Below are 26033 nucleotides of genomic sequence, written 5' to 3'. Positions count from 1 at the left end.
TTTTGCATTGAAGTCAATGGGCAGCGTTTTTTTGCATTGAAGTCAATGGGCAGCGTTTTTTTGCATTGAAGTCAATGGGCAGCGTTTTTTGCATTGAAGTCAATGGGCAGCGTTTTTTGCATTGAAGTCAATGGGCAGCGTTTTTTGCATTGAAGTCAATGGGCAGCGTTTTTTGCATTGAAGTCAATGGGCAGCGTTTTTTGCATTGAAGTCAATGGGCAGCGTTTTTTGCATTGAAGTCAATGGGCAGCGTTTTTTGCATTGAAGTCAATGGGCAGCGTTTTTTGCATTGAAGTCAATGGGCAGCGTTTTTTGCATTGAAATGAATGGGACGAGATTTTGCATTGAAGTTAATGGGAAGCAGTGTGTGAATGCAGGCGTCAGGACACAATTTCTAGTTGTCATGGCTACCTGGCACTTGGGATTTGTCGAGCCCTGGTGTAACAACATTTTAATGGATCACTTCCATTCAGTGCATACAATCTGGTATAGGTGTTTGGCCCTGATACTTGTTACGCACTTTAGCCAACAAGGTCATCAATAATTTATAACATTTAATTAATTACTAGCATTACTAGGGTGGACTCCCTGCGCAAAATCACGTATATAAACGTGATCCGCACTCCCGCCGTGTTTGACGGTAGGGGGGTGCGCACGCGTGTGCCCACCAATCCGTCAGTGCTGTGATACAGTGCAGCAAAAATCAGTTTGTAGATTCAAGCCAGTGATCTTCCCAAAAACACAGCGGTATCAGGATCAGCCCCGGCACATGCCAGCACCTGCGTTTAGTCCCTACGCTTAACCCCCCTCCCCTGCTCCCCCAGCAAGTGAAGTATCAGTAGATCACTGTTTCTTGATACACTGCACACAAAACTGCAAGGTTAGCAAGATCAGGCCTGATCTCTGCTAGCACTAGCAGGTAATTTTTTTTTTTGTAGCCGTTCAAGCAGTCCCTGACAGCCAGGTGCTATTTTTCCCGTGAGTCACATTAGGTACCTACACATTTAGTGGCCAAAATGTCCAACCAAATGTGCTCTAGTGAAGAGGCCTATAGAATTCTGACCATGTCAGATGAGAGTGAAGGGGAGGCCTTCAGAATATGAACCTGTAGACACCAGCGGCACCCTGACATATAGCTCAGATGATGGAGTAGAGGTCCTTGCTAAGGTCAGGCGTACCCAACCCAGTTCCCAGGTTGCTGAGGTGTTACAATTGTATGATGATTCTCATATGCATAGTGCAAATTCTAGTGCCTCTATACCTTTTGGTGAACTGGCGAGCCCCAGCGGCCTAGTACATCCTGCTCTTTTTTTTTTTTTTTTATACCAGCACTGCAATATCACTTGGTAGAGCCCATAGTGTTCTTCTGGATTTGCTTACAAATCCTGATTGGCAGCCCACAATTTCTGCAGCATGCGTACTTCCCCCAATCACTGGTCAACCTAGAATTCAGGTAAAAACAGCAAATTTAACTACTCCCCTTGATTTTTTTTTGGAGCTGTTTTCATGGAAGATCTGTATGGATTGATTGTGGATCAAAGCAATTTATACACACAATTTATCACTACCAACTCAAATTCAAACCTTGCCAGACCATTTGCATGGAAACCTATTCAGGTTTCTGAAATTAAAGTTTTTTGGGACAAACCCTCAAAAATGAATTGCAGTTGTATTGATCCACAGACCTGATTCATCATATACCTGTGTTCTCTGCTGCCATGGCCAGGTATAGATATGAGAATATAATGTGATTTATGAATTTCGATGACAATACACTCTTGTCTGGGATGACCCTAAAATTGACCGGCTCCACAAGATTCGGCCCCTCGTAAATCATCTTAACCAGAAATTTGCAGATGTGTAAACTCCCCAGCAAAACACCTGTGTTTAATTTTTCTGACCACTTCACCAATTTCTCTCCAGCAAGCGTGCCAGATGTAGGGTCAAATGTATAAGGCCTGTGAGAGGGGAACAGGCTATACAGCAGTGGCAAGAAAGTTTAGGACTTGGTGTCACCCTTTTTCCACCTATACGTAGACAATTTTATACAACCGTGCCATCATTTAGACATTTGTACAATCTTGGAATTGGTGAATGTGCCACCGTGTGACCTAATCGCCAGGGCTTCCCCCCCGGCTTGTAAATACCTGTCTTAGAAAGGAGAAAGCCTGCTTGAAAAATGATGAATTGCTCACAGTGAAGTGGAAGGACAAATGGGATGTTTTCATCCTGTCTTCCATTCACACAGACACGACCATCCAAATTTCCACAGCAGCTGGTGTTGTTGAGAAGCCCCTTGGTGTCCAAGACTACAACCTTAACATGGGAAGGGTGGACTTCAACGACCAGATGATAAAACCGTACTTAGTTTCCTGTAAAGCCAGACGTTGTTATAAAAAAAGTGTCTGTATATTTATTTCAATTGGCTCTGTACAACGCTTTTCTGCTTTACAAAGCAACTGGAAGAAGTGGATCCTTCCTAAAATTCCAGGAAGAGAGCATCACGGCCCTTTTGTATCCAGAAAGTGCTGTGGCCCAAACCTCCAACCGAGATGCAGTGAGCTGGCTGCATGAGAGGCATTTTCCTGATGCCATTCCTGGTACCCCAACCCAAAAGTCACCTCAAAAAAGATTGTGTCTGTAGCAGACATGGAATTAGGCGTGACAAACACTTTTCTTTGTCCTCTCTGTCCTAGCCAACCTGGTCTCTGCCTCAAGGACTGCTTCCATTGCTACCATATACTAGTGGAGTATTAGTATAGGGTAGGCACAGCACAGTCTAGGGCACATGTATACAGTACACAGGGTCTTGAAAGATGTTCTGTATTCAGGAAACCGGCTATCGCAGGGGATATTCACATTTGCTGTGATAACAGTAAACGTGATATAAAAAAAAAAAAAAGGGGACAGTGTAAAGATAATGATTTTAAAAAAAACACCCTTGTCCCCCCTACGTGTGCACTCAACGGCATACGCAAGTGTTTGACCTGTGTTGGTATGTAAACAGCGGTTGCACCATGCATGTGAGGTACGTCAGATTGGGCCAGTAATTCTAGCACTAGACGTCCTGTGTAAACCTAAAATGGTAGCCTGTTAAGGCTTTTAAAGCCACGCCGATGGATATTAAAAATGTATGTAGTTTGACACCATTGCACAGGGCATGCGCAGTTTTAAAGCAGGTCTTGTTTGGTATCTATTCACTCGGCATACCATTATCTTTTATAATTGGCCAATATATTGTGTGTCTGTGCATTCAGATTTAAAAAAGTGCATTTTGTTTTTTAAAAAAGTGTGTTTGAAAAATCACTGCGCAAGTACTATGTGACATAAAAAATTGCAACACCCACCATTTTATTCTCTAGGCCGTCTGTTTTAAAAAAATACATATAATGTTTGGGGGTTCAAAGTAATTTTCTAGCAAAAAATACAGATTTTTCATGCTAATAAAGTGTCAGAAAAGGCTTGGTCTTCAAGAGGTTAGAAGAGTGAGTGATGTATGGCATAAGCTTCTAATGCTGGGCATAAAATGCAAAGATAACAACCTCCCCCAAATGACTCCTTTTTGGAAAGTAAACACCCCAAACTATTTGCTGAGAAGCATGTTGAGTCAATAGAAGAATTAATTTTTTACCACAAGGTTTTGGAAAATGGCAAAAGTTTGATTTATTTATTTATTTTACACAAAGTTATCACTTAAATGATATATTGCTCACACATGTCATGGATATATATGGATTCACGCTCAAAATTCATTCTGCTACTTCTCCCGAGTATTAGGATACCACATGTGAGAGACTTTTTGGCAATCTAGCTGTGTACAAGACCCCAAAATCCAATAAACACCTTCAGGTTTTTAAAGGGCTTATTTCCTCATTGCACTTCCTGAATATCAATCAGTTTCGGAGGCTCTTTAATGTCAGAATAGTACAGATTCCCCCCCAAATGACCGCTTTTTGGAAAGTAGACACCCCAAGGAATTTGATAAAAGGCATGGAGAGTATTTTGTAGATCTCATTTGTTGCCACAAATTTTTGGAAAATGAAGAAAGAAAACAAACATATTTTTTTTTTTATTTTTCAAAACCTTGCTAGAAAAAAAATTAGATCTGCAAAATGCTCACCCAGTCTCTTAAATTCCGTGGGTGTCTACCTTTCAAAAAAGGGGTCATTTGAGGGGGAGGGGAGGGGGGGTGTTATCCTGGCATTTCAGGGCCTCCGAAACTGTGATAGGTAATGAGGAAGTAAAATGAGACAGTTACGCAGCTTCAGGCTTTCAAAGTGGTCATTGGATTTCAGGCTCCTGTATGTGGCTAGGCTCCCAAAAAGTCTCACATGTGGTATCCCCATACTTGATAAAAGTAGCAGAATGTATTTTGGGGTGTAAATCCACATATACCCATGGCGTATGTGAGCAATATATAATTTAAGTGACAACTTTGTATAAGAAAAAAAAAATTGTCATTTTCCAAAAACTTGTGGTAAAATATAAATTATTCCATTGACTCAACATGCCTCTCAGCAAACCAGCACAGCACCATATAGTAAAAAAATGGCGTAAGTTCCATTATCTATACCATAGTTTGTAGATGCTATAACATTCACACAAAGCAATCAATATACACTTATTGGGATTTTTTTTACCGAAGACATGTAGCAGAATACATTTTGGCCTAAATGTATAACTAACTTTCAGTTTACTATATATTTTCGGATATTATATCCGAAAGTAAAAAATATTGTTTGTTTGTTTTTTGTTAAATGTTTGGTCTTTCCTTGTTTATTGCGCAAGAAACAAAAAACCCAGCGGTGATCAAATACAACCAAAGAAAGCTCTATTTGTGTGAAAAAAAGGACATCAATTTCATTTGGGTACAGCATTGTATGACTGCGCAATTATTAGTTATAATAGTGGAGCGCCAAATAGCAAATAATGGCCTGGTCAGGAAGGGGGGTAAGTGGTTAATAAAAGAGAAAATATATGCTGTACCACTAGCAATTTCCTATAAAGTGATCAGGTTGTGAAAATAAATGTCAATAAAAATCGGTCAATTTTCGACTGATTCAAATTCCATTAATTCAGAAAGTTAGGATTTCTTCAGTAATTTAATGAAAAAAAAAGTGTGCCGGATCCAAATCACATCAATATAGATGAGGATTTGAGTTGCAGGTGACTTCCATTAAAGTCTATGGGCACAAGTCGGACCGAAGTCGCCTTGAAGTGGTACATGAACCTTTGCTAAAGTTGGAATGACTTCAGTAGTGCTAATTAAGACAGTTCTCGTGTCATGCAACTTGGGGTCTCACAAGTCGGAGCCCAAGCTGCGGCAATGTGAACGGAGTCTAATGCAGGGATCTATTGCTGCAGAGGAAAGAACAGCAGAGATGGGATCAGCTCTTCCCTTCTCCACCATGGCCACCAGAGATCCCACTGATGTCAGAGATTACATTGCTGGGGTTTCCTACATAACCACATAGCGCAGTATATTTATAAATTGCTCTACAAAGTACACTTAGAGATTTGAAAGATTAGATAGATATGAAGCCCGGGAGGTGATCAATCCAGTTCCTGGGTTTAGCTCTGGACCCTGGCTTACACTGACAGCCCGTAAGTCCAGGGGACACATCCTCCAGATGCGCCCACAGCATGTGCTGCTAAAATAGCTGTTTGAGAGATTGCATTTGCATCTCCATCACTGTGTATATATGATGATTAAATGAAAGGTAAAATCAAATATTAACCCTAAGCAAGACATGTAGGGAACCAGCAATTGTGGTATTATCAATAGCAAAGCACAAAGAGGCAGCTGAAACATATTTTTTCATGATAAGAGGATATGGCAGAGGAGACAGCTGTTGGGCAGTCCGGAACACAAGAGAATAAACAAATGATTCTGGAACCTGAGAGAGAACTTTGATTATCATCTGAACATAAATTATTTTGAAATGCAAATATGGTAACAAAATCACCTAGATTATAGTTATAGATAGAAAGGTGAAGAGCTGCAAGGACATTGTGGTACACCAACAGACTGAGGGAAAAGAAACTAGATGTGTGGACATGAGAAACATTATCCAAACCTAAAGGATACTTTGGGTAGGATTATGGGGGTGAAACCGACAACTACCCCACAATGACCACCTGATCTATTATGGTTGCATTTACATATAGGCAGGTCTTCTCGCTACATAGCTATTAGTAAAGTTTGTCAATCTGACCTACACTTACTATCCCGGATCCCAAAGGATTTTTCCACAAACACCCAAAAGAGGAGTCCCTTTGAATACCCAACTTCCCCGCATACTCAGCTAGATCTTGCTAATACACCATGTTGGCTGCCCCCATCCCAGTGACATTGCTGCAGTCAACACTAGTGACAGAGGAGCTGGTGGTTACAAATACAGCACACAGCAGGGAGACACAGGCATTCAACACTCCACGTATAATCAGTTGCTGAAAAGTTCTGTAAGAGTTTAAAGATTGAAAGCAACAAAATCAGTACCAGTAAGTATTGTCAATGTACTCCTACAGGCTGCCTTTTTTTTAAGCAAGAAATTTTTATTTTTTTTTTTTAAATGGTGCTGCAGCACCAGCTAAACAGAATTAGAAAACGATACCCAATCAGGTCACATTTCTTCTCACCCGCAGTATAAAACCGACTTTGTATATAGTTAAATTGGTGCTAGACAGATGTGTCTTTCTACAGGCATTGTTATGAGTCGGTAAAAATAGGCACCCTGCTGGCTGGTGTGGTGGGGGACAAATTGGGGAGATGGAGAGTGCTACGGATGGATAGGGATGGGGCACAGTTTGATAGGTGCTACTGCTGTGATGAAGAGGAGCTCTGACAGAAGAACTATGGATGGGGAACACTGTTGTTAACATTGGGACATTAAAATGTGGTGGCAGCACTATGGGTGTGGAGTGCTGTGTGGGTGAAGGTGCTGTGGCTGTGAAAGGCAGCACTGCTGATAGAGAACAGAGAGATGGATGTCACGGTGTCTGTAATGAGGAACACTATAGCTTTGATAGGGAAAGCTAGAACAGGTTTGGGTTACTGTGGCTGTATTGGGGAAGAGGTTGGGGTTACTGTGGCTGTGATTGAGGTACTGGAGCGAAGCTGGTCAATTTGGCTCTTGAAGGAGATACCAGAGACATGGGAGTCACTGTAGCTATAACAGTGTTTAATTGAAAAAATGTGGTTGTTTAAGGCTCCATGAACACAAGAGCTTTTTTTAAGAAGCCGTTATCAGCATTTTTTTCCGCTCCTTGAAGATAAATAGTTATCTTATGTGTCCATGCACTATTTTGGTAATGTAGCGTTTCTCAATCTGCAGCCTTTAGGAGCAGAAATAAAAAAAGTTTTTGGAAACTTTTTTCCGCAGACAAAAAATGCTGAATGCTCCTAAACGCCACTAACAGCTTTTTGCTAGGTTTTTTCCCTACATGTACTGTAAACGCTAATAAAATGCTAACGCTTCTAATGTTACTTAAAGACTACTAAAAAATTATAGTACCAGTGTTTTTTTATCCAGTATTTTTTTTTAGCTTAAAAAAAAAAAACGCTAGTGTGTATGGAGCCATAGGGTGATGGAAAACCCTGAAGCTATGATGGAAAAACTGCAGACATAAGGGTTAATGCAATTGTGTGGACAACATTTATCATTGCATAGAATTACCTACAGTACTTTCAGAACTGAAATTTAATTCCAAATTATATGTGAAGAGCTCTGTAATATACAAAATTGTAAATATTTCTTAAATACATATGTCATTATAAGATAATGGTCTGTCTAAACATGTTTGAACATTTTAAACCAACAACTGAAACCAAATATACTGTAATGACATTTCCACTACAGTGTGCTGCAAAATGTTTAGAAACAACCGATAAAACCCCCCATAGTTTTACAATAACAGTCTATTTGCCAATTTGAAAGCACTGTAATAAAATATTTTTATCTTAACAACATGGTTAAAAAATAAATATTTAGACTAATATATGTACTATGCAGATATGAAAATTGCTAAGTACACCACGCCAAGTCTTGCATTTCCAACTATGAGTCATACAAATTAAGTGAAACCATATCCTGAGTATTTTCTTACAAACATTAAGGCCTCTTGCATACTGTACTGATGTATGATCATCAGACATTCCAGGCAGAAAAAACAAGAGGATGGGCTGTATATCACTTACACGTTTTTGCAAATATGCACGCCCAAGCAGGAAGCATGGCATTTGCACATATTCATGCATATTTGTGAGCATACATGCAATCATACTGAGGGGTACATTACCCCTGAAAATTGTATATTCTTATAGCTGTGTATAATTTATACATGTAATATAGTATTCAGTATACTTGCGTGTTTTGTTTTTTTTAATCTCATGTGTCTTTAAGTTAACTAAGTGATGTTGACATGGGTTGTAGCAAACTAAAAGGCCTCATGTACACTATTTTTTGCCAAAGCCCCTGAACCGAACTCAATAAAAGCCTATGTGTCCATGTACCCATAGGCTTTTACAAAAAATACTGAACTGTAAAGAATAGACTAACTGAAGAAGTAGGTAATTAATCACCCCACCTTCATTTGTGGCTTTGTCCATTTTTTTTCTATGACACATAGGCTTTTACCAGAGTTTAGGAGTAGCAAAGTTTAGGGGCAGTTAAACGTTCCTCTCCTGAACGCAGAAGAATCGCTTTCAGGAGAGGAACGTTTTGGCCAAAAAACACAAAACGTGTGTAAATGCGGCTAAACACCAGCCATGTTTAGCGCTTGAGCATTTATCCATGCCAATAGAAAATAATCTGGCCAATCAAATGAATAAACATCCAATTGCTAAATGTGGGTAAACGCGGCTAAACGTTTTTGGTGTTTTCCTGCTGCCAGGAAATCTTAACATCTAGGGGAGTTCATGTGTACATGAGGCCTTACCAAAGATGTTTACAAGGGTCATCTTTTCTCTCAAGGTCTAGTTTTTTAAACCACTGTCCAGTTATCAAACTTGTTGGTATCAGTTTTCTGGGTAGCTGCATGTCTTTGTGCACCTTTGCTCTGAATGTTTTACTGACTTCTACCTACAGCCTGCCTATATTGTATATATAAAAGCGTGTCTTGCAAAAATCTAGTGGGCCCAGCTCCAGCCTTCATGCCTACAGTCTCAGTATGCAGATCTACACTCAGCGGCCACTTTATTAGGTACACCTGTTCAATTGCTTGGTAACACAAATTGATAATCAGCCAATCACATGGCAGAAATTCAATACATTTAGGCATTTAGACATGGTGAAGACAGGGAAAGGGGATTTAAGTGACTTTGAATGTGGCATGTTTGTTGGCATGTCACATGCTGGTCTGAGTATTTCAAAAACTGCTGATCTACTGGGATTTTCACACACAACCATCTCTAGGGCTTACAGACAATGGTCCGAAAAAGAGGCTATGTCCAGTGAGCTGCAGTTGTGTGAATAAAAATACCTGGTTGATGATAAAAATTGCAACACCCACAATTTTATTCTCTAGGGACAAAATAAATATAATGTTTTAGGGTCAAAGTAATTTTCGAGCAAATAAAACGTTTTTTTTTCATGTAAGTAAAATGTGTCAGAAAAAGCTTGGTTTTCAAGTAAGCTTCTAATGTTGGCCCTAAAATGCCAGGATAGTAGAAGCACCCCCCAAATGACCCCTTTTTGGAAAGTAGACACTCCAAGGTATTTGCTAATTCATAGCTCCCAACTATCCCTGTTTGGAACAAAGTCCATCTGTCTGAGATGGGATTTGGACGGAGTTTCGCCTTCCAGTAGGACAATGACCCTACACATACAGCCAGAGCTGCAATGGAACCATATTCATGTGTTAGAATAACCAAGTCAAAGCTCAGACCTAAATCCAATTAGAATCTGTGGCAAGAATTGAAAATTGCTGTTCTGTTCACAGATGCTCTCCACCCAATCTGACAGAGCTTGAGCTATTTTGCAAAGAAGAATGGGCAAACATGTCCCTCTCTAGATGTGCAAATCTGGTAGAGACATCCCCAAAGACTTGCAGCTGTAATTGCAGTGAAAGGTGGTCCTACAAAGTATTGACTCTGGGGGCTGAATACATATGCACACCACACTTATCTATATTTTACAAATAAATATCTGAAAATACAGGATTGTGCACTATGTAGGAAATGAGATAACAGAAGGAAGAGACTGCTGCACTCACTGGTCTAGTGTACTCTCTCAAATTGAACAATAAAAGAGAAATGTGATGCGCTACCTCCTCATATAAACCATACATTTTAAATAAACATACAGTGACAGTCCAAAAAAAATGTTTTTCAATATAGTACAGTAGTAAAGTCCAACATATGTTGTACGATCATCCAGTAACATTCCACGCCGTGCTTGAATTGTGGCCCCACTCTCTGCTCACCTTAGATGTTGACCTATAAATTATAATAGGCCAACCACACTTCAAAGAATTTCGTGCCTCCAAATTTCTGATCCATAGTGTTCCTGCCACGTGCTTTATCTCCAATGGACCTTTGAGACCCAAATCCGTGAAAAATAATACAGAAAATACCATAGTGCAACACCGGTTTTTTTTTTTAAAACCAAAATTAACATGTTACATTATCCACTCGCATTAAAGGAGATTTATGTATGCTTTATAGTGAACAATTATTTACATGACTCCACTGTGCCAACTACATGGTAGTGTTACCCATCACCGAGTAGGTGTACCACCTTCTTCCCTGGCCCAACAATTTAGGTCACACACACTTAGGGATACTATATTGCTTCTGCTGATCAACTGTCGATCTTTAGTGGCTATTTCCTTAGCTCTGGCTCTTGAAGGAAACTGACTCTAGGATATCCAGTGGGATTATGATGTGTATAGTTAAAGAGGAAGGAACAGATCAAAGTGCAACCCCATAAACTATATACAGTATCTTACAGAAGTGAGTACACACCTCACATTTTTGTAAATATTTTATTATTTCTTTTCATGTGACAACACTGAAGAAATGAAACTTTGCTACAATGTAAAGTAGTGAGTGTACAGCTTGTATAACAGTGTAAATTTGCTGTCCCCTCAAAATAACTCAACACACAGCCATTAATGTCTAAACCGCTGGCAACAAATGTGAGTACACCCCTAAGTGAATGTCCAAATTGGGCCCCATTTTCCCTCCCCAGTGTCATGTGACTCATTAGTGTTATAAGGTCTCAGGTGTGAATGGGGAGTAGGTGTGTTAAATTTGGCGTTATCGCTCCCACTCTCTCATACTGGTCACTGGAAGTTCAACATGGCACCTCATGGCAAAAAACTCTGAGGATCTGAAAGAAAAAAAAATTGTTGCTCTACATAAAGATGGCCTAGGCTATAAGAAGATTGCCAAGACCCTAAAAATTAGCTGCAGCACGGTGGCCAAGACCGTACAGTGCTTTAACAGGACAGGTTCCGCTTAGAACAGGCCTCGCCATGGTCAACCAAACAAGTTGAGTGCACATGCTCAACGTCATATCCAGAGGTTGTCTTTGGGAAATAGACGTGCTACCAGCATTGCTTCAGAGGTTGAAGGGGTGGGGGTCAGCCTGTCTTTGCTCAGACCATACGCTGCAAACTGCATCAAATTGATCTGCATGGCTGTCGTCCCAGAAGGAAGCCTCTTCTAAAGATGATGAACAAAGCCCGCAAACAGTTTCCTGCAGACTAAGGACATGGATTACTGGAACCATGTCCTGTGGTCTGATGACACCAAGATAAAAACTTACTTGGTTCAGATGGTGTCAAGCGTGTGTGGCGGCAACCAGGTGAGGAGTACAAAGACAAGTGTGTCTTGTCTACAATCAAGCATGGTGGTGGGAGTGTCATGGTCTGGGGCTGCATGAGTGCTGCCGGCACTGGAGAGTTACAGTTCTTTGAGGGAACCATGAATGCCAACATGTACTGTGACATATTGAAGCAGAGCATGATCTCTGTGATGTCGTCATGGAGCAGTAGAAGAGGACTCCAGTGGCAACCTGTGAAGCTCTAGTAAACTCCATGCCCAAGAGGCTTAAGGCAGTGCTGGAAAATGATGGTGGCCACACAAAATATTGACACTTTGGGCCCAATTTGGACATTTTCACTTAGAGGTGTACTCACTTTTGTTGCCAGCGGTTTAGACATTAATGGCTGTGTGTTGAGTAAATTTGCAGTCCCCTCAAAATAACACTATTATACAAACTGTACACTCACTACTTTACATTGTAGCAAAGTGTCATTTCTTCAGTGTTGTCACATGAAAAGATAGAATAAAATATTTACAAAAATGTTAGGGGTGTACTCACTTCTGTGAGATACTGCACACTTAATTTTCGGTAAAAAAATGCACTCACAAAATTATTAAATGCATAACATGACCATAGTCAATCAAAATGGTTCCTCACATTCCTCGCACATCGCTTACACTGATGAAGTCACGTGATCTGTGACTTCATCATGGTAAGCGATGTGCGAGCGATGTGGGGAACCATTTTGATTGATGGCTATGGTCATGATGACCTAAATTGATGGGTCAGGGAACAAGGTGAGTGCATGGTGCACCTACTTGGTGATGAGTAACACTACCATGTATAATAAACAAGATATATGAGCGCTGGGTTAAGGTAAGAGTGGAAAGCTGTCAGCATAAAGCGGGAAAACCTCAAAATCCTCCAATGCAGCGCTAGAATAACATTAATGGGTGAATACAAGTACATGTGTAAAATAGGCAAACGAAATGTTCAAAACACTATTCAGTTTGAGGTATAGTCTCACAGAAGCAGAAAATGACAATCATACTCTAGTCCTTATAAATGCACATGTAGGATAGTAGACACAAATGCAGTGATATTCAGAAAATAGCGTTTGGCCATGCTATGAGATGAAAAAAGACCAGTCTAGGGTAACATCTCATAAGTGCAAATGGTGACAATAGTGCTCAAGTCCTTATGGTAGATAAAGCAAAAAACTGTGATTGCTGTAGCTGTGAAAATAGGTGTACAATGCACTAACCAGATAGCACAAATGATTGTGCATTGGAGTATATAAGACCTACTTCTTGGTACTCAGGGAATGGAACCTTAGACATGGATGAAGTTGTCAAGGCAGGATCAGCCACCAGGGGTCATCCATCCAGGACAAGTTACCAGTCTCCAGCAATGTGAATCACAGCCATCAGGACAGGTTAGAAGTCTCCAGCAATACCGGTATCAACCATCGGGGGGATCATGAAGATATGCATAGATCAGATAAGAAGAAGCACCTTAAGAGAAGGGGGGGCTCGCCAGTAGAAATAAACGAGCCCGAGAGAAAAAAGCTCCAATAGTGTAGTAGTTTTAATGTTTGAGATAGAAATGACATCCAAAAACAAAAACATTCCAAAAACTTACATCAATCAATAAAAACGTTGTCAGCCATAAGGAGAGGCCGTATGGTGTAATGGTAAGGTTAGGGGCACCTCCCTAACACTACCATGTAGTTGGCACGGTGGAATAAAGCAAACGATTGTTCACTATAAAGCACACATAAACCTCCTTTAATGTGAGTGGATAATTTAACACGTTAATTTTGTTTTTAAAAAAAAAACAGTGTTGCACTATGGTATTTTGTTTTATTTTTCACGGATTTGGAGCTCAAAGGTCCATTGGAGATAAAGCACGTGGCAGGAACACTCTATGGATCAGAAATTTGGAGGCACGAAATTCTTTTAAGCGTGGTTGGCCTATTATAATTTATAGGTCAACATCTAAGGTGAGCAGAGAGTGGGGCCACAATTCAAGCACGGCGTGGAATGTTACTGGATGATAGTACAACATATATGGACTTTACTACTATATTGAAAAACATTTTTTTGGACTGTCACTGTATGTTTATTTAAAATGTATGGTTTATATGAGGAGGTAGCGCATCACATTTTTGTTTTATTTGCAAAATATGTTGAAAATCATTTATCATTTTCCTTTCACTTGGTCTATCACATAAAATCCCAACAAAATACATTACGTTTTGGTTGTAACATGACAAAATGTGGAAAATCTCAAGGGGGATGAATACTTTTTCAAGGCACTGTAGTTACAATGGTCCAACTTGCACCAAAGTACACCGCTCAAAAAATTAAAGGAACACTTTGAAAACACATTCGATCTCAATGGGGAAAAATCTCATGCTGGATATCTATACTGATATGGACTGGGTAATGTGTTAGGAATGTAAGGATGCCCCATCGTTTGATGGAAATTAAAATTATCAGTCTACAGAGGACTGAATTTAAAGACACCCCAAAAATCAAAGTGAAAAAATGATGCAGCAGGCTAGTCCATTTTGCTGAAATTTCATTGCAGAAACTCAAAATGGTACTCAGTAGTTTGTATGGCCCCCACATGCTTGTATGCATGCCTAGCGTCCGGACATGCTCCTAAAGAGACGATGGATTGTGTCCTGGGTTATTTCCTCCCAGATCTGGACCAGAACATCACTGAGCTCCTGGACAGTCTGACGTGCAACCTGGCGGTGTCAGATGGACCAAAACATGATATCCCAGAGGTGTTCTATCATATTTAGGTCAGGCGAGCGTGGGGGCCATTCGATGGTATCAATTCCTTCATCCTCCAGGAACTGCCTGCATACTCTCGCCACATGAGGCCGGGCAGTGTCGTGCACCAGGAGAAAGCCAGGACACCACTGCACAAGCGTAGGGTCGGACAATGGGTCTAAGGATTTCATCCTGATACCTACTGGCAGTCAGGGTGCCATTGTCCAGCCTGTAGAGATCTGTGTGTCCCTTCATGGATATGACTCCTCAGATCATCACTGACCCACCACCAAAATGGTCATGTTGAATGATGTTACAGGCAGCATAATGTTCTCCACGGCTTCTCTAGACCCTTTCATGTTTGCTACATGTGCTCAGGGTGAACCTGCTCTCATCTCTGAAAAGCACAGGACGCCAGTGGCGGACTTGCCAATTCTGGTGTTCAATGAAAAATGGCAATCGAGTTCTATGGTGTCCGGTAGTGAGCACAGGGCCCACTAGAGGACACCGGGCCCTCAGGCCACCCTCAGTGGCCTGCTGGAGGTCATTTTGTAGGGCTCTGGCAGTGCTCATCCTGTTCCTCCTTGTACAAAGGAGCAGATACAAGTCCTGCTGATGGGTTAAGGACCTTCTATGGCTCTGTCCAGCTCTCCTAGAGTGACTGCCTGTCTCCTAGAATCTCCTCCATGCTCTTGAGACTGTGCTGGGAGACACAGCAAACCTTCTGGTAATGGCACGTATTGATATGGCATCCTGGAGGAGTTGGCTTGCCTATGCAACCTCTGTAGGGTCCAGGTATCGTCTCATGCTACCAGTAGTGACACTGACCCTAGCCAAATGCAAAACTAGTGAAAAACAGTCAGAAAAGATGAGTAGGGAAAAAATGTCAGTGGCCTTCACCCGTTTTGGAGGTTGTCTCATTTTTGCCCATCTAGTGCACCTGTAGTTAATTTTATTAACACCAAAGCAGCTGAAACTGATTAACATCCCCCTCTGCTACTTAACTGACCAGACCAATATCACAGGAGTTTAACTGACTTGATGCTATGCTTTGAGTAAAAAGTGTTCCTTTAATATTTTTGAGCAGTGTATGTACAGTTGTTCAAAATAAAAGCAGTGTGTTGAAAAAAGTGAATAAAGCTCAAAATCCTTCTAATAGCTTTTATTTCCATCCACACAAATGCATTGGGAACATTACACATTCTATTCCAAATCAAAACATGAAGAAAAATATATCAAATTTGTGTTGTTCCTCTAAATAAATTGAAGAAAAGTGAATATTAGACTGTTCAAAAAAATAGCAGTGTTTGTATTCTTCTTTACAAACTCAAACATTCACTATATAAACTGAAAAATGTTTGAAGATTTTGCTTTCCTTTGAATCACTTAATGAATATTTAGTTGTAGTCGCACTGTTTCTGAGAACTGCTGTACATCTGTGTTGCATGGAGTCAACCAACGTCTGGCACCTGTGAACAGGTATTCCAGCCCAGGATGATTGGACTACATTCCACAGTTCTTCTCTATTTCTTGGTTTTTCCTCAGAAACTGCATTTTTGATGTCACCCCACAAGTTTTCTATTGGATTAAGATCCGGGGATTGGGCTGGCCACTCCATAACGTCAATCTTGTTGGTCTGGAACCAAGATGTTGCACGTTTACTGGTGTGTTTGGGGTCGTTGTCTTGTTGGAACACCCATTTCAAGGGCATTTCCTCTTCAGCATAAGGCAGCATGACCTCTTCAAGTATTCTGATGTATTCAAACTGATCCATGATCCCTGGTATGCGATAAATAGGCCCAACACCGTAGTATGAGAAACATCCCCATATCATGATGCTTGCGCAACCATGCTTCACTGTCTTCACAGTGTACTGTGGCTTGAATTCAGTGTTTGGGGGTCGTCTGACAAACTGTCTCCGCCCACTAGACCCAAAAAGAACAATCTTACTTTCATCAGTCCACAAAATGTTGCGCCATTTCTCTTTAGGCCAGTCAATGTGCTCTTTGGCAAATTGTAACCTCTTCAGCACGTCTTTTTTTTTCCACAGTGGGACTTTGCGGGGGCTTCTTGCAGATAGCTTGGCTTCACATAGGCGTCTTCTAATTGTAACAGTACTCACAGGGAACTTTAGCCCTTCTTTGATCTTCCTGGAGCTGATTGTTGGCTGAGTCCTTGCCATTTTGGCTATTCTTCTATCCATTCGAATGGTAGTTTTTCGCTTTCTTCCATGTCATTCAGGTTTTGGTTGCCATTTTAAAGCATTTGCTATCATTTTAGCTGAGCAGCCTATCATTTTCCCCTCTCCAATCAACTTTTTAATCAAGGTACGCTGTTCTTCTGAACAATGTCTGGAACGACCCATTTTCCTCAGAATTTCAGAGAGAAATGCACTGTAACCAGCATGTACAACATTTGCTGCCTTCCTTCCTTAAATAAGGGCAATAATTGCCACCTGTTTTCAAAGAATGAATCACCTCACTGATAGAACTCCACACTGCTATTATTTTGAACATGCCCTTTCAATTAGTGATTCATTTACACAGAATCAGCAGCATGCATGTCATGACTGTTGGGTCTGTTGGAGTTCTATTACTCTACTACACCTGCTAGGAAATTATTTGCCATGTAGAAACATTTCTGCCAAAAACAGTGATAATCAGGTTAGTGATGTCTGACTGCTATTATTTTGAACACAACTGTATATGCAATGCCTGCAACACCGCTGTGGAAGAAGAGAATCACTGTGACATTACTGCCCTTCCTCTCCACCTCATCCAATCAGAGAATACCTAACAATAATTGAGACAAATGCAAGGTGCCTGTGCCAAGCAAGCAATCCCCATTGGTTACTATGCAGCAGGGAAGCTGCTTGACACGGGACCCTGAAAACACTTGATCACTGCAGTAGTGGTGACTACTACCTGTAGTTCAGAATTCATTTTATGAAAGTTTGTAAAGCATGTTCTCAACTGAACTGAACTTTAACCTGGTGCTCACCTTCTGCTTTAAAGTGATATATCCTGAAATTCGCAGCTGGCAGCTGTCATGCTACCCCTCTGATTTCAGTACCTTGAATCTTTGACCGGTATGCAGATAGAGACATACAACTAAGTTTTGGCTTTTCTTTTCTGCATATTTGTGGTCTGTAACAGAAAAGAACCACCAAAATTTGGATGCCAAAGTTCAAAGCAACTGTCAGTGAACTACGTCTGTGAAGCTTCTCATTGATTTAGGTCGCAGTATAGCTAGTAGTAGTTAGTTACATATAACCGGACCTGTGTCATGTTGAAGACATTTTGCTGCTCATCCAAATGGCATCCTCAGTTCTATTTAGAGCTGAGAAAGTTGCTTGTATAAAACAAAAACCATCTCTAGGGCTCATGCACAAGGCCTGTTTGTAGCACAAATATGCTCTTGCATCACAGGAGGCATATACAGCCAGACAGAAATAAATGGTGGTACACGGCTGTAATCCAGTAAACATTGATGCTGTTATGTGTTTGGGGAGTACGTCATACACACATGTGCATACAGCCATCCACTTTCAAGGCCGGCTGCATGTGCCGGGATAAGAATTTCAACAAATAGTTTTCCGGGGAATGTTTTTTTTTTTTTTTTGTGTTAAACTAAAAATTGCTGAGAGATTAGATTACAAAGAGTGGTACAGTATATCAAAAGTAATTTTTTTCCAGTTTGTACGGAGTAGGAAGTGCTATAAAACCCGGTAAACAGTTTATTTTTGTGTCCCCTTTGAGAGGTCTCTCTTCTCTTTCTGTCCTGTCAACACAACAGGAAGTGAGAAGATATCTCTGAACTGAAGTAAAAGTGAGAGATTTCTTTTTGAATAAAGTTTCAGTCCCAATGACTGGGCTCACCAGGACAGGGACAGGGGCAGTAATTAGGACCTGAAAGGGTTGTAATCCCTCACCATTCCTTCCAGAAATAAAAACAAAGTTCTGGCTTTAGATGCACTTTAAGGAAAGCCTATACTGAAGGAAATATGGTGGGTGCTGTAACTGATCTACTTTTAAAAATGCAAGTATTCTCTCTCTGCTTCTATACTTTGAGTCATTTACAGCAGAACAAAACCCTGCATGTCATGGTTACATCCCTGGCCGGTTTCTGTCTTCTTCTCCCCAGGCAACTTCCAGGTGCTGGGTTTTCAGCCTCTTGACTGGCTGGTTGGGGGACAGTGTGATCCCAGCAATGCACACAGCAAACAGTTATCCTGGCACAGTCACAGTGTGACGGGAATACATGCTGAGCAGCGCATGCGTAGCTCAGTGTTCAATAAAAGACTACGAGCAGGCAGGAAGGTGTATCCTTTTGCAGAGGATATATAGTATATCCCTTCTGCAACAAATAGCTACCTGCTTGCAATTTTAAAAATATTAGGTTTAGTTCCTGCTTTAGGCATGCAGAACAGGGAAGTCAGAGGGAAAGAATTCTTAGCCAATGTACTAGTTTTAGGTCAGATACTCAGACAGTACTGAAGCAAGTGGATCAGCAGAGCAGTCAAAAAACTGGTATTTTCAGAAGGAAAGGTCTGCAGTGAACTTACACATGCATTTATTATAACACTGCATTCAGAGGCATAAAAATCATTTTAAAAATTCTTCTAAAAGTGTTTTTTTTTCTGCCGCAGTGCATGAGGCCTAAACTGGAACAGACCTACCATAGGTCCCCAGAAGCACCTGCCACAATGGACAAGTGTTTCATGACATACTTGCACATTATAGTAAACTTACCTCCTTGTTTGCCTTTCAGCAGTGAGGCAAAATCTGAGCTCCCTACTGCTAGTGTTGCATTGTTCTCCGCCACTTCTTCCAGACAAGCATCTTTTTCATAGGCCACTGATGATGGATCTCCTGACGCATGTTTGAATTACATTCTCCACGCACAATGTACATGACTTCTCCATCATGTCCAACAACGCCACCATCAAACCCGCCCCGCAGGCCAGAGTACTTGGTGTCATTTTGGACTCCAACCTATCCTTCCAGCCCCAAGTCCACTCTTTAACAAACTCATGCAGACTCCACCTCCGCAACATCGCCAAAATCCGCACGTTCCTAACTCCAGAAACCACTAAACAGCTCATCCACTCCCTCATCATATCACGACTCGACTACTGCAACTCCCTCCTCACTGGCCTGCCTCGCCGCTGGCTATCCCCGCTTCAGTCCATCCTGAATACGGCTGCCAGACTCATTCACCTTTCCAACCGCTCCGTTTCCGCCACCCCCTCTGCCAATCCCTCCACTGGCTTTCGATTGCGCAACGGATCAAATTCAAAATCCTAACGCTGACGTACAAAGCTGTCCACCATACTGCCCCGAACTACATCACTGACCTAATATCCAAGTACCGCCCAGCACGCACACTCCGCTCCTCACAAGACCTCCTTCTCTCTAGTTCCCTGGTCTCCTCCTCCCATGCCCGCCTCCAGGACTTCTCCAGGGTGTCACCCATCCTCTGGAACTCCCTGCCCCAACCCATCAGATTATCACCTACTCTCCTCTCCTTTAGGCGCACCCTGAAAACCCATCTCTTCAGGGAAGCCTACCCCACCCCCTGCTAACCTGCCGACCTCCTCCACTCTTCCTACCACTCCATCCCCCACAGCTATCTCCTCCTGTGCCACCATCCCCTCCTTCCTAGATTGTAAGCTTGAAAGAGCAGGGCCCTCGATCCCCTCATGTTTTGCTTTGTATTGGTACTGTTCTGTCACATGTTCTGTCCCCCTTTGTAATGTACAGCGCTGAGCGAACTATTGGCGCTTTATAAATACTGTATAATAATAATACATGCTCCGCAAGAAGTGAACAATTTAAAAAAAACTGCTAGCAGACAGACAGGTAATGGAGTTCTCTTCTTTCTTAAGATACATTAAAAACTCTGTTTTGCCAAAAAATTACACCTATCAATTTTTTGGACCGGAGGGCTAATTCATACCTGTATATTACAGTAACATGATAAAACAGACGTTTTGCCATGGGTTACAGCAAAGCACAGTAATCCATAATCTATAGCAGCGTGCGTTGCTATTCAGCTGAGTTTCTTTTTGTCTGTCACCTACTTAAAGTAGAGTTCCAGCAGTGTTTTGTGTTTATTAGTTTTTGTAGCTGCTGATTTTTAATAAACACACACTTACCTGTCCTGGGGTCCAGTGATGTACTCACCCACGCAGTCCCTTCTCTCCTCCATGGAACTGGCATCTCTACTGTGGGCACCAGGCTGTGGCTTGCGGCTTCACAGCCTGGTGTCCACTGCACATGCGCGAGTCGCACTGCCTGATTGGTCCGACAGTCTCCTGCGACCTGTGAAAGCTCCCAGGAGACTGCGGGAGCAAGGAGGGGGACAAACTTCCGGCTCACTTTGCTGAGGTGAACTGAGCCGGAAATGGGAGCAGGTACCTGTCAAAACTAGGTACCCGCTCCCCCCCTCCCCGTCAAAAAGTGCAAAATTTGCCAGTGGAGGGGGGGGAGGAGGCAAATAAGCGGAGCTTCCACTTTTGAGTGGAACTCCGCTTTAACTGTTAATGGTGAATTTGTTGCACTGTGTTAATGAGTGTTGTGTTAAGGCAGCCCATTCATATGAATGAGCTGCCTAAAGTACCAAAAAAAGGTGCATGTAACATTTTTGGCAGTGAATGACATTGCACCAACACGCGTAACAAGCGATACCATTCATTACCACAGCACAATAGTGTGAACAAGCCCTCAAAGTCCATTTAAAACTGCACGTCTTTCTAAGGCAAGTCATAGATGATACGATTTTCTTTCCTTCCACCATGGCTTGAAGGAAAAAAAATGCTCGATCCCTCCTGCGGGGCTATTGTTTTCTTCCAATGGGGAGCCATCCCTGCCGGTAGAACACAATGATCACTACTGGCTGCATAGCCACTGCCAACGTTTGCATGCATAAATGATAGGCTCGTTGTAACAAAGTTGATCAATGGACTGACTTCAGTACAACAAGCCTGCCCATACATGGTTTGAATTTCAGCCAGTCCCTACTGAACGGGACAAAATTTGATCCATCTATAGCTGGGCTAAGACTGCCCTGTTTACAGTGTGCCAACACACTGTTGTGTGACTTCACTTTAGAAAGGCAATGCATACAGAGCTCGGTCAATGGCAATATTTGGGAAATGACTTGTCATTGGGTGGGTGGAGCCTGATGGAGTATTGAGAGAATAATTAGGTCTGTTTTACTTGTGATTGACAGTACATGGTACTGAGCAGATTTGAAAGCTGCTACTGGACCACACTGACAATCATTAGTAAAGCAGACCTCACTGAGAACCAGTCTCTCAATTCCCCATCAGTCTCCGACCACCCCAGTCCAAAACTCCCCAGCCATGAATCTGTGTGATGGGTGTAGTGGTTGGAGAGGGAGGACATGAGTGTACTGAGGAAGGAATGTCCAGGGCAGACACTCAGTGTTGACCCAGATTCATGTACCGATCTGCAAGCACTGATACCTTTATGAATTCCTCCATGTGTCTATATTCTGTGTGCAGAAAAGCATATGTAATAGAAAAGTTTTAGTGTTGAGGATTATTCTGAGTATAAGGACTGTGACATATAGGTGCTGTGTATACAGTAAGTAGTCTCCGGTTTGGTTCACTATGCCCCTTTAAGTCCCTCCCACTGTTAGTGCCACACCCACTGCTCACTGTAGTGTGCTGTGCACACCGTGTGATTGTTCTCCTTGAAGTCTTTCACACAGCAACACCCCAGTCCCATAACGTCCCTTCTAGGATCCCATGAAACCTGTGCACGAATACTGAGGAGTGATGCTGTGGCAGCTGGGAGTGCCCTGGGCATCAGGTGACCCTGTCCTGGTGTAGGTAAGGGTTCATTCAGGCGGGTGCAGAGGGCTGTACACCATTATAGACAAGCCTATTTCTACACAGGAGTCGCAGGTGTTTGCATACAGTCACATGTACAAATCAATGACAGGCTGCCGCTGTATGTGGGTAACCGCATTTATAAACATTTACATACGTACAAGGATGAATAAACAGCCCTGAACACAAACTATCTGCATCCAGGCCAGGGGCACAAATCCATCCACCAACGTACACCGCAGCCTGTCATTGATTTGCACAGGGGGCTATACACAAGCACCGCCGACTCCTGGGTGCAGAAATCAGCTTATGTTTTTTATAGTGTACGACCCTCTGTGCCCGTTTGAATGTACCCATGCACTTTACTCTAACAAATGACATAAACATGAGCCACAGCAATATTTTAACCCTAAATACGGGACTAAACCCAGGGCAAAACTACAACATAGAAAACAGCATAAACATTGATTTGTCCATGGAGTCCAAGTCTCACAATTAACTCAGTATCATAAAGGTGAGTGAAACATTCATAGGACCACAGCTTAGCAATGCCATACACTGCGCACACTAAAGCTGGCCATATATGGATCGAACCTCAGCTGGTTTAGCAGGGACCAGCTGGGATTCGATCCATCTATAGGCAGGCTGATTGTACTCAAGTCAATCCATCAATTGACTTGGGTACAATCAGCATGTCATATTTTTACATGCGATTACTGGCAGCGGCTATAGCTGCTAGCAATAATTAATGTGTTCTCCCAGCAGGGATGGCTCCCTGCACCCCCCTTTCCTGGTGGGAGAACACAATAGCCTCTTGGGAGCGATTCCTCCATCACTGACTGTGTTGAAGGGGGCTTGAATAATTCATCACAAATGGCCTGCCTAAGACTGACCATATGTAAATAATCTGATTGTACATTCTCCTTTAGATCTTTCAATAAAGCCCAGCTCCAGGAAACTTTAAAACCCAAAACTGAAAGGATAAATTGCTAATTTTGTCTAGGAGAGAGAAGCACTTTTACTTACCTGATCCTCTGCTCCCCCCCTGCAGATAGTCTCCCCCATGCTTCGCCTGTTCCATGGTATCATCACTTTCAATGCAAGGCTATGGACCTTGCATCAGTCATAATGACAGATCCTAGACTGCAAGAGCACAAGGGAGAAGACACTGTGGGGACCAGTTTATCAGCGCAGAGGGGTTGAGAATCAAGTAAGTAAATCTTCTTTTCAATGTCAGCTTGATCTAAACAAGTAATTGACCATTGCAGTGTGAGGGCAGCTCTACTGCAAGGGATAACTTTTCAGTTGCCTCGAGTTTGGCTTTAACTTTGTAGTTGAAGGGCCTGTCTGATTTGATACAAATTGAAAGGATTGCTTAAAGTGTTAAAGGCAGATTTTGCTATTTTTAAAAAGTAAGATAACATGTTACACTCACCTGCACTGTGCAGTGGTATTGTACAGAGTGGTCCAGATCCTCCTCTTCTCAGGCCCCCCATTGGTGATCCTGGCTTCTCCTCTTCTTTGTGTACCCCCATAGCAAGCTGTTTGCTATGGGGACACCCAATGCATGCTCGCTCCCAACCTGTGTCTACAGAGTCGCACTCCATAGACAAACACAGCGATACTTAGCCCCGCCCCCCATTTCCTCTTCACCGCATCTGATTGACAGCAGCAATTTACAATGTATCACACATGTAGGCTTTCCTACTACATAGTTGTTGGTAGATCTAAAGTAGATTGTATAATCAGATTGATAGCCGTATCAAAACGATGTTAGAGGAGAACAAACCAGAAGTCATCTATTCAGTTAAAGCAGAAATCCGGGCAAAAAAAAATGTCTGTCCTTGCTGTGCCGGCACTGCACGGGTTAAAGTGTTACTAAACCCACAACCGTAAAATCAGTCTGTATATGCAGTAATGCGTCCTTGTTATACTCACTGTGGAACGTAAGGGGTAATCATCTGCATTTTGTAAAAATGCTGTTTGATCCTGACTTCGCTGATCCTCCCCTTCTTCCAGTGTCTCCCTCTTATCTCCTGATCAGACATATCATGTGGAGACACACTGCACATGCTCAGTTGGGTGTGTATTGCTAGAGAAGTGTTTTTTTTTTTTCTTGGGAGAATGCATGTGATCAGCACAGAGCCAATCAGCACTGTGCAGACAGAGGTCAGGGGTTCTGCATCCTCCTAGAGAACTCCTCCTACAAGCTTTAACATGTGCTGGGCTGGACACTGATAGAAGTCACAAGACTGCTCTAACTGCTGATGAGAAAAGGTATTTAGCAGTTTATATTTACTAAAATAATTACACTTCTATGTTCTGCGTACTGTGGGAGACCAGATATAGTGAATGCAGGGTACAGGGTTTAGTAACACTTTAAATGCTTGTTTTCCTCCAAGGGTGAGGACACTGAAGATATACTCACCTGACCCGCTGATCCTCCCCGCACAAGACTGGTCCTTTCAGCTCCTGTACCCCCCCCCCCCCCATGGTCCAATGGTCTTTGAAATGGGCTGTTCCTGACGTTAGCACGCTCAATCTGCGCTCCACAGACAGGAACAGTCCACTGCTGGACCGTGGGGAGCACAGTTTTCTGTAGGCAAGTGTAGAGAAAACGAGCAGCCAATCCATGCAGTGGGGGACACAGCCCTGCTGCATGGTGAATAGAAAAATTGGAGTTCTGTTTTACACCTCGGTCACACCGGATGCGACTCGACTTGCCATGCGATTTGGCACGCCATGTGAGTTGCAAATGACTGCAATTAAGGCAGTCGTATCCATTTGGACTTGATGGGGCCGCACTGATTTCACTATTTCAGGTGGAACGTCCACAGACATCTGGGCAGACGTCTAGCAAGTCGCACCACAAGTCAGAATGACATCCAACTGTGAGATTGTGCGACTTCACTGGAAATTGCCCGATTATACAGACAGATCGGTGTCACCCAGACACTAATATCAAACCAGCAGGCTCTCCTACTACATACCTGGTGGATCTAATGAGATTGTACAATCACATCGTACAGTTTATTACCAGCCTTACCTAAATGATATAGGAGGACAAGTGATGATGTCACAGCAGGCAGACTCCCGGCTACATTACTAGCTGATGGTAGATGGTGCACCGAATGTACAATGTATGGGCAGTGTATCCTGCTGCTCACCTGCAGATGTGTGAGATGGATGAGAGCCCAGCCTGTCCCGTCCTTCTATATTCTGGCTCGGAGGAGCTGTCCCTGCCTCCTGACGACGATGGTGGATGTCAGTGTGATCCTGGCCGGACCCAGCCATGCCTGAGTGACAGAACAGAGCAGGCTCCTCACAGACACACACGGCACCACCACCTCTCATACACCACTCGCCGCTCCGATATCAACTTCCTCCTCTACAACTCTTCACTCTTCCCTCATTACCTTCTCTTGTTTTGTTTTGGCACCCAATCACAGTGCGTTGTGGGGGTGGTTCTGTCTAGGGAACGCCCCCTCAGAGATGCCCAATTTTTACCACAGATACGAGCGAGCGTGCTGCCAGGAAGCTGGGGCGCTGCTGATTGGGAAGTGCACATTCATTTCCCGCCAGGACTCCTAGACTGCCTGTTTACTTCATATGTAGAGGTGCTGG

At 42.5% G+C, this 26033-nt stretch overlaps 1 protein-coding gene across 1 annotated transcript in view; it reads right to left on the bottom strand.

Annotated features, from left to right (window-relative positions):
• Nucleotides 1-25811, bottom strand: part of OTULINL (OTU deubiquitinase with linear linkage specificity like) — a 69879-nt gene extending 44068 nt beyond the window's left edge. The window contains exon 1 of the mRNA XM_089674824.1: nucleotides 25577-25811. Coding sequence (XP_089530950.1) covers nucleotides 25577-25763 — 187 coding nt within the window. The 5' untranslated portion in view covers nucleotides 25764-25811. The remainder of the gene's footprint in view (nucleotides 1-25576) is intronic.
• Nucleotides 25812-26033: the final 222 nt, after the last annotated feature.

The sequence above is a fragment of the Staurois parvus genome, unplaced genomic scaffold, assembly GCF_062004578.1.
Source record: "Staurois parvus isolate SC_StPar_1 unplaced genomic scaffold, SC_StPar_1.0 ptg000153l, whole genome shotgun sequence".
In the NCBI taxonomy this organism is placed as follows: Eukaryota; Metazoa; Chordata; class Amphibia; order Anura; family Ranidae; genus Staurois; species Staurois parvus.
Note: the sequence above shows the minus strand (reverse complement) of the source record. Positions and strands in the feature narration are given on the sequence as shown.